Raw genomic sequence first — 10,038 nt, forward strand, 5'->3', positions numbered from 1 at the left:
GGCGTGGCCTACTGGGTGGGCGTGGCCAGCTCTGCATCGTTCGCATCAAGGGTGCCTATGGGGGCCTGGGCAGGAGTGGGACAGATCTGGGGGTCTCTGGTAGGAGGAGAGTCTCTGGGCCAGGGCCAAGGCAGTGGGGGCCGTTCCCTCACTGTTTCCAGGATGGCTTCGGGGGCCACATGAAACCACTTCCCGGGCCGGCTCCGGCTCCCGGGCCTTGTGTTCGACATGTCTGGTCTATCAAAACCACCTGCTTCTCTGTGTTTTCCAGACCAGAATTATCCTTCTCAACTGGTGTGCCTGGTTCCTGAGGATGAAGAGGCCTGGAGAAGGCCGAGTGCGCCCGGCTTGCCAGCACAAACGCCACTGTAGCATTTCAAGTGTGGAGATCAATACGGTCAGCGGTCAGCAATCCAGCAATGGGAATATGTTATACATTGGCTTCAGGGGTCTGGAAGGTGTCCACTGCACCCCAACCACTGATTCTGGGGTGATCTGTGGAAGAATGGCTTGTTCTCCCACGGATGAGGAGAACCTCCTTCACAATGGCCACTCTTCTGAAACAGACTCGGATCTAGCAAAGATCCTTGAGGAGATCCGGTACATCGCCAACCGCTTCAGAGACCAGGATGAGGCTCAAGCAGTTTGCAACGAATGGAAGTTTGCCGCCTCCGTGGTGGACCGCCTCTGTTTGATGGCCTTCTCGGTTTTCACCATCATCTGCACCATCGGCATCCTGATGTCGGCGCCCAATTTTGTGGAGGCGGTTTCTAAAGATTTTGCTTGACCTGCGCTTGGGGACTGCCCCTAACTCCAAAGTGGGCCATTTCTCAAAAATCTGTTATGTAGCAATAATGTATTTCAGGGCACTTGATTCTATTGCATATGTGGATGCAAACTTTGCTTTTTTTCTTTCCTGGGGGAGGCAGGGGGGAGGGTGAAGGTTCAGGCTAAAAAAAGACAGTCTCGTTATTAGGAACCTCAGTGAGGTAACAAGAGCTCCTCCGTCAGTACCTGGACTCAAAGCTTTGGTGTCTGGAATAAACTCTTTAAATAAAGTCAACTTGCATCTCATTTGTATTATTGATTCAGCTTCCAATATTTTTGTTTTCAAGGGATAATTTTATTCTTTGTTTGATTTGATTTGGTGCCATGCAACTCCAAACTTTTCTTTAAGCAATGATGTCACTCATACTGGAAACCTGTACAAAGAAAGAAAGAAAATCAGAGCTTCTCCTTCTCCTCCCCCTCCTTCTCCTTCTCCTCCCCCTCCCCTCCCCCTTCTCTTCTTCCTTTGTTTCCCCTCCCCCCCAGAATTGGAGGAAGTCAGTCTAACACTTTCCCACCTCCCTGAACTAAACACATGGTTCTTCTGCACCAATTGTCCTAATCTTCTCCAAGGTCATCTCCATAGGTCCATGGTAGGATCCCAAGTGTTGGCTTTAAACTTTGAAGACCTAAATGGCTTGACTCCCAGCTTCTCTTCCAAGCAGAACCTGCCCTCCCAGTTGGCATATCCCAGTTTGAGGCCTGGAAGCTGTCTATGAGGAGGGAGATCACAAGTGCTTTCCTGTGGTGGCTTCTACTCAGTGAGACCCACCCCAGCATCCTTTCAAAAAATTACTAAGAAGTTGTCTCACAAGGCTTTTGACTTCTCTTCGGTGCCATCCTCTCCTGAAGCTTGCCATTGCTTCTTTTAATTTTTCAACATTGAAGTTGTACATGCATTTAAAACTTGCTGGTGCAGTGTTTTTACAATGGCAAGCAAGATTTACAGCTGTATGCAAATTAAACCAGTACCATTTGCATAGAGAAAGAAAAAAAGAAAGAAAGAAACTCTCAATGGATGAGCCCTAATGAAAAGCTTCCTTTTCTGGTTAAGGATGCCTGGATGTCTTCTGGCCTGCCTCCCTGGGCTGGATGGAAGACCTTACTTTGATTTATTTGCAAAACTTTGGATTATTAATGCCACAGGCCCTCTGAATTTAACTTCAAAGAAAAAGCAGCGTCTGAGTGTGCTGCACACGATTTGACACCCCAGTGAGTCACACTGACAGGTAGAAATGAGCAATTAATTTTTTTGGGGGGAGGGGGCAGGGAAGAAGATGCTTTGATCCTTTCCCTGTTGAATGACTCCCATCTATCCATATCTAAAAAGTACCCCCTTCTTATATATTTTCTTTATATTGCATATTACTGAGTTATATCTTTGGGTGTGTGCATAACTAAATGTTTAATGGATTGGTACAAATGCAGAATTAACATTCTTTAAATGGCTGGGTTAACCCAATCTTCATCTACTGGTATCAACTCTGATCTGGACCAAGGCAAAATGTCTACTTAATTCTCCCAATTTCTTGCCTTGTGACCTTGAAACTGTCTGATGTTGGAGGTTTATTAGAGCGTTCCCTTTCATAGTTGGAATTCCTGGTATTGGCCAGTAAAACTGTTTTGAATCTGATTTTGGCTGTTGGCTTCTCTTAAGGCAGGAAGCAGAGATATATGGCTGGAACAAGGACATCCATAAAAAGGGGGAGAAAGAGAGAGAGAGAGAAAGAGAGAAGGGGTTATCGAATTGGGCAGAGACGGAATTGAAAACAACCCAGTAAAAGAGCAGTTAAAGCAAATAATCCATGTGTGTGCCATAAATTGGTCCATGGGGTTGAAGAACTGATGTTCCAAAGGAAACCAAGCATTCCTGAGGGAGGCATATTTCTTGTAGGCGTATTCTTTAATGGATTGTCTCTTCTTTTTGTTAACAGCTGGTGGCCTTTGAATTCTGCATAGATGCTTTGAGGTCAATCTGGGAGGGGGCCTGTTCTCCCCAAATGGGCTTCGTAGTGTGCATTTCCAAAGAAATCGTATGGAACCAGCAAATCAGTGGAATTGGGTGGAAGAAAAAGAGGTGAAGAGTAGCCATTTCTTAAATTCTCCCTCCCTCCCTCCCTCCCTCTTCCTTCCTTCCTTCCTTCCTTCCTTCCTTCCTTCCTTCCTTCCTTCCTTTTCACTTTTAAAATGTCCTCCATATTTTGACTGTTTGCAGAACCCTAACCCTAACCCTAATACAAAGTAGAAAGAACAAAGAAAGAAAGAATGAAAGTGTTAAAAAAACAAATAGAAAGAAGCCTCCAATTTTCCTTGCAGCAAATATAAGTGCAATCTCTATGGTTACAGAAGAAGCTATCCTTTTTCTATTACCCCTTTCCCCCCCCCACTAATCATCAAAACCACAAGTCATAAGTGCATTTCCCCCCCCCCCCCCCGTTTTGTGCAAAATGTCTATCAGGAATTTCCATTCAATCATAAATCCAGACATTTTTCTTTTTTCCCCTCTGATCAAAACAAGCCGATTTAGCGATCTCTACAAGTTCAATCATCTTCACCCAAGGAGAGCTGCACTTCCTGGGATGTTCACGTGTGAAGCTGGCAGCTACATCCAGTTAGGGAGAGAATGCTGAATTTTAATGATTAAAAACTGGGCATGAATCATCCTTCATTCATCCTATTTTATTCTGTTTAATGAGAGGTGCTCCTTTTTTCTCCCCGCCCCAGAGGATTATTCTTCTTTTAATGGTTGTCACTAGACTGAAGTTTCTATCAAAATATCTTTGAACTGCATCTTCAGGTTTGAACATTCACACAACTCTACACTAAATCTTTGTTTCCGGAGTGAATTCGTTCTCTGCTAATGACCTCAAGAAAGAAGCGACATGCTTTTAAGACTCGGCTGAAGCTGAAAATAGTGGCTACTATTCTAGCCTATTGCTGTAATAATATGTCCTTGGAATTTTCTTTACTAAGCCTGTAGCTGTGTCACGGATTCCCACCGGCACTTTCCTTGAAAGAAACTTATTTATTGGCAATGCTGTCAAGTATTTTGGGCATCAACTGTTCTGCAATATATTTTTTGCATTCACTGTTTCAATAGCAGCTGGACCTTATGCTAGAAACTCAACCTTATAAAAAAAATTATTTTACTTCTCCTGAAATAGTGACTATTTGAAAGAAACCACTGCATTTATGGATGGTTGCTATTTCCCACTGTCTACCTCTTAGTGGGAAACGGGATGTAATTCAGTTTTTCTTCAGTTGGGAAGCCTTACGCAGCGCGGTGGCTTCCCCAACATTGTAAGCTCTGATTCATTTTCCCTCTCTGTCACTTGAGAAAGAATAAGAGAGAGGTGGCATTTTAAAAAGAAGTTTCAAGAAATTGTTTTAATTGTATTTTCCCCCCTCCTTTGCCTTGCAGACCAAGAAGGGGGAAAAGAACATTATACGTTCATGTGACTCCATTAAACTGTGGTGAGCTGAAAACAATCGGAACTTGGCAGGGTCCCATCCATTAATTCCATCTTTTTGATGTCTTGATTGGATCCTGTTTTCAGCTAATTTTCCCCAAACCTCAGCCAGTTTCTCCAACCTTCTTCTGCTTTACTGTACAAGGAGGTGGTCTGTCCTGTATTGATGGGTATTCTGGAACTTTTCTGAGAAAAAAGGAAGAAACAAGGAGAAAGAAAGAAAGAAAGAAAGAAAGAAAGAAAGAAAGAAAGAAAGAAAGAAAGAAAGAAAGAAAGAAAGAAAGAAAAGAAAGAAAATGCTTGGAGAGAAAGCAAGCAAGCAAGGAAGGAACGAAGGAACGAAGGAAAATAGGAGAGAAAAGGGAAGAAAGGAAGGAAGGATGAAGTGAGACAGAGATAGAGGAAAGAAGGAAAAGAGGAGAGAAGAAAGAAAGAGAAGGAAGGAAGGAAGGAAGGAAGGAAGGAAGGAAGGAAGGAAGGAAGGAAGGAAGGAGAAGGAAAGGTGAAGGAAGGAAGGATTTACATTACAATAGTCCAGAGAGGAGTTGACCAGGATTTGGCTGAGTGTGAGAAGGGCATCTTGGTCCAACAATATATTTATTGTTTTTAGGGTAAAAATATACTAAAATAATTGTTTTACTATAACATGGCCTTGGCTAGCCTAATCATATATTTGTAGCGATGAACTCTAAGGTCTATCGGTTGGTTGATTGATGATTTGGAAGAGAAATTCATCCTATTGGAATTTTAATGCAAATTTACCCTGTTTTGTCCTGTCAAAATAATAAATGCCACCCAAAGCACAATCGACCTTTGAAACTTGGGAGTCCTCTTGATTCCTTCCAAGGAACAAAAAGCAACTGAGAAAATCATATGATGTGGAAATACATGATTATAGGACTCCTATTTACAGACCATGCTTTGGGCAACAGCATATTATGGGGTAGTTCTATCTCATGGAATTTAACATCCCTTTAATAAAAACCAGAAGAGCCTATAAACAATCGTGAGGTTTTAAGTTCTCTCTCCACCACGGAGAAGTAATGTATTCCTTCCTTCAAAACAGGGAAGATATGTTCTGTTTTTAAGGGGCAACTAAGCCTGCAATCACTTGCCACATTGCTTCTATTTCTTATCACTTCTGCAGGTTGCATTCATCATAGTTCAGTCATTGTCCTTCTTAATTACTCTTTAAGAAGATTAGAAGGGATTGTAAACATTCTCCTGGAGAGCGCCTGCTATATCAGCTGTGTTAATACGGTACGTCTCTCTCACATTAAAATAACTGAACTGGGAATGCATTTGAATTAAACCTATAATAGGTTTGCCTTGGATTAGACACCAATCAATGTTTGCTTGTTTCAAATAACAAAGTAACAGAATAACAGAATTGGAAGGGACCTTGGATGTCTTCTAGTCCAACCCCCTGCTCAGGCAGGAGACCCTATGCCATTTCAGGCAAATGGCTGTCCAGTCTCTTCTTAAAAACCTCCAGTGATGGAGCAGCCACAACTTCTGGAGGCAAGTCGTTCCACCGGTTAATTGTTCTCAATGTCAGGAAATTTCTCCTTAGTTCTAGGTTGATTCTCTTAGCTTCCATGCATTGCTTCTTGTCCTACTTTCAGGTGCTCTATAAATAAATAAATGCAATTTTTTTTAAAAAAAAAAGTGTGTTACATTTATACAACTCACCAAAAGCAGAATCTAAATCTCATAACATTTTAATGCGATCTATTATTTCAAGTCCGGAAAGGAGTTGCAATATAGAATGATGTACCTCATCTGAAATCCATTTGTTGCCAATATTGCTAAAAGTCATTCAATTGCTTTTTTCGGAAACCAATTTGTTTTTCTGCAGTATGTATCCACTGTTCAGGACCAATTTCTCAAGGTTTTTATCAAAATAATGGATAAACATTGAAAGTACAATATGTGTGATTATTTCAGGCACTTACATGGCTCTCTTCCACCTCCATTGGCTTTTAGGATACTATACTCAGGATTATCACAGTCTACGTAGTTATGAATTTAAACATTATGGGGTTGGCATTTGTTTTTTTTTTTTTTTTAAATCCCCTTGCTGTTTCATATTATACGTCCACCTCCTATAATACGTACCCTTTGAGTTTGGATACATGATTAGATTTTAGCCATCATAAGAATAAGGCAACCTTGTGCTGCATTCACACAAACTACTATGCAAATAAAACCCAACTTTCCATTCCTCATATTTATGTTGAATTAAATTGGAATAATGCTGACGGCCCACAATATATTAATGCTTTTCTTCTGTTCCATTCAAATCTGCTAATGAGATACAACTTCGAGTTGTCTCCAAGTGCTTTTCTGTCCGGTCTGGCATTTCTATGCTAAGTCAGAAACCATGGTTACCATCCATGACATGCTAAACCAGGGATGGTCAAGATCCCAGCTTAATTTCCAGAGTCAGAGGATGATTAAATGTCAGTTCATATATGGCAATGTATGAAATCCGAATTTGCTTGTTTTTTTTTGAACAGAAAATGTCAGGTTTTCTCTCGCGAGAAAGATCAAGTGTCCCATCGTGCCTTGACAATTATGAGCAGAGGGGCTTCAAAAGGAAGGTATAAATTACTTGTTTTTGTTGGAAACCTAAAGAAAAACCAACTCCATAACAGCATAGCATAATGTATGATTAGCACACACTCTTGGGACTGACACATTTTTCTATACGAAATGCAAAGGTTTAAAAGAACCAGCAGTTACTGTCATCTCACAGCAACCTAAATTCATCAGAGAAATCTTTAGAAATGGAATTAGACCCAGGTGGAATTAGACCCAGACAGCAAACTGGAAGAAAAAAAAAGAGGAAAAAAAATGGATAGCAAAGTCAGGATTTCTTTTTACTCTTTGCTTATTCTACATTTATCTGTGTCTAAAAGGGAGTTTCCTCCCCTTTCTATTATTTGGGGTGTTTGAAAGGCTCTCTAAGCAAACCTGTAATGGGAAAATACCAATGATAATAGTGTTATTTGTCTTGTCACAGATAATTCAATATGGGGTGGCTCTGGTATTTAATAACCTGGAACATCAGAGCCGGTGTAGTTATGCTTTGCAGCATAAACACAAATACTGCATACTTGACTTCAAAAATAAAAAGAAGAAGCAAGCAATGGGGAAAAAGAAGGTTGTTTCTTCTGAATGCTTCTTGTTTAATTTGGAGAAATCGATGTACTTAGGAGAACGAGGCAGAAATATCAGCGTTATTTCAAAAGGTTGTCCTTTGAGTAGAAGGTCCAATGCCCATTGTCTACTTCTCCTTGGCTTACAAATTGATTTGGGATTGTATTTGGGAGCATTTATTTTTCTTGTCAAAACCACACCTTCAAAGGGATCCCTTCCTCTTTTATCTCCAGGAGTTGGCGAGTTCTTGCAGAGGTAGAATTCCTAGATGAAAGAAAGAAACCTTGTCAAAAGGTAGCTTGAAACACAGTGAGCTCCTTTACGCCACCAATGACGAAGAGAAGAGGCAGCTGGTTGTAGGATGTGAAAGAAAAATCCAGGGCTGTCCATTGCACAAGACTTTCCCGGATTTCTTTTTCGGCCTGGCAATGAGTGAAAATTCGCCGTGGGAGCCCAGAGCCTTGAAAATTCACATTGCAGTCCTATTCAGCAGTATCTGTGTGGATAAAAGGGTTGTCTTCTCTTGACTTGACTCTATAAAGCCTCTGGATTTTTTTTCCCTAAGAATCCTCTTGGCTTCACTTGCATAAAATATAAAGTATTAATTACAGTTTATGATGAATTTTGGCCCTGGGAGGGGAAAGGTGTGTCATAGACCGAAGGTAGTGAAATAGTTAATGCTAACACACTGAAAATGAGACACAGGAAAAAAGGGAATATCCAACTCATTGAGTAAAGGAGAGATAAGGATGGTACTGCAGTCCCATCTTCGGGGATGGAAAAAGATGTTGGAAGAAAGAATGCAGGGTGTTTGCAGGCTGAGTTGAAAAAGTTAAGATGTGTGCAACATATGCAAAACAACAACACTTAGTTCCAGCTGCCATCTTGACTTTTTTGACTCTTACCCTCGAGGCAACACAAAAAAGTAAGGGAAGATGCCCACATTAAGCTATCCAGTGGTCCACATAGAGTAAAACTGAGCACCATCTCTGCATCAGATGTTCACATTATGAGACGATCCACAGAGATGGGAAGATCTGCAATCCTTAAGCAAGTGGCTTGTTTTGTGAATTTAAATTGGTTGCTTAGGATGTCGTGGACCATAAATAAATTCTTCCAAAGAAGCACATTTATTTAGAGTATCATAGACTCCATAAGGAAACCATTTATTGTCCAAATCAAATAATCAACAGGTTGAATGAGAAATCACACAGTGCCGGTAAAACTGGGTGAATTATTTTTCCTCACTGAACACTAATAATAATTTATAGCTACAGGTGCAAACCCACTTTGATTGTAATCAGTATTCTTATCAACGTCAAGTTTAGAAAAGCACCTTTGAAAGTAACAGTGTGACAGAAAATATAATGTTGCAATATTCCACAGGCAGCCAACAATCAACAAGAGAGTAAATCCTTGAATGCTCATAAGGTAAGATTTGCAAACCCATCAAGCAGGAAATCTGTGGAATATAATAGTGCTTCCTTCTAGGACACATGCCTATAATGACACGGTCAGGTCTTGTTTTCTTTGAACACCCGTTGTCACTCCTGTTGGGCAAAAAAAAAAAGGCAATAGCTCCTTGTCAAGCAGGAGAATGTCAAGCAGGAGATGAATCGTATAGAAATGCTTTGAGTTTTTTGTGCTGAAAGCTATTATTATTGTTTAGATTTAGACTTACACTTAAAAAAATATAAAACTGGAAAGAAATGTACCGAGAAATGTGGTACCAACAGAAGAGAACATTTGTAGCCCAGGGTTGAATTGTGGAGTCCTTGGAGTTCTCTGAGTTTGGTTGTAGATGTTTCAGGACCCAGCTAGATAATATCTTCAGAGCCGGAAAGGAGGGGGGGTTTGCAGAGAGGAGGAGGAGGAGTGTGGGGTTTTCTTGCAGGTGCTTCATTACCCAACCAGGTAACATCATCAGTGCTAGAAAGGAGCTGGGTTTAAACAGAGAACAAACCCGTCTTCCTTCAAGCACCGAAGGAAGTTGGGTAATGAAGTGTCTGCAAGAAAACAACCAAGCTCAGACAGCACCAAGGATCCTACAATTATAATATGTGTCTGGACAAATCACACTTCAACAACACAATCAACCATCCTACCCCAAAGCCTGAGAGAACAGGGAAAGTTTTTCAAGTCTTCCAGGACATCGTTAGGATGGGTATTGAATGGATGTCATTCCAGAGGGTGGGCAAGAAAGAGAAGGTACATTCCTTGGGTCTCAAAAGATGGCATTAGTTGATGAAGGGGACCTGAAGTGCATTGAATCCTACCGATCCTATCAGATGGACCCAAATCTTGGGAACTAAGTGGTCCCTCAAATAACTCAGTCCCAAGGAAACCAGAACGACTCCATGAATTGCCAAAGCAGCTTCTCTGTTGTTGATCCCCTATTTTACAAGAATCTTGCCAGACTGCCTGCGTTCTCTTAGATAAAGGCTTCACTCATTCTTCCTCCTGGGAGCAACTCCATACTTGCATGCCTCTAAGCTCCCTGCTCCCCTTTAGATGGTGGTTCCACCACAATTAGTTAGCAAAAGAGTGGGTTTCTCCCTAAAAACAAGGTTGAAGAAGA

General features: G+C 41.1%; 1 protein-coding gene across 1 annotated transcript in view; it reads left to right on the forward strand.

Moving 5' to 3' along the window:
- Nucleotides 1–811, forward strand: part of CHRFAM7A (CHRNA7 (exons 5-10) and FAM7A (exons A-E) fusion) — a gene marked incomplete at its 5' end in the record, with an annotated part of 38,870 nt that extends 38,059 nt beyond the window's left edge. Inside the window, one exon of the mRNA XM_081337709.1 lies at nt 272–811. Coding sequence (XP_081193835.1) covers nt 272–787 — 516 coding nt within the window. The 3' untranslated portion in view covers nt 788–811. The remainder of the gene's footprint in view (nt 1–271) is intronic.
- Nucleotides 812–10,038: the final 9,227 nt, after the last annotated feature.

Source organism: Vipera berus (genome assembly GCF_964194415.1).
Source record: "Vipera berus genome assembly, chromosome: 12".
Lineage (NCBI taxonomy): Eukaryota > Metazoa > Chordata > Lepidosauria > Squamata > Viperidae > Vipera > Vipera berus.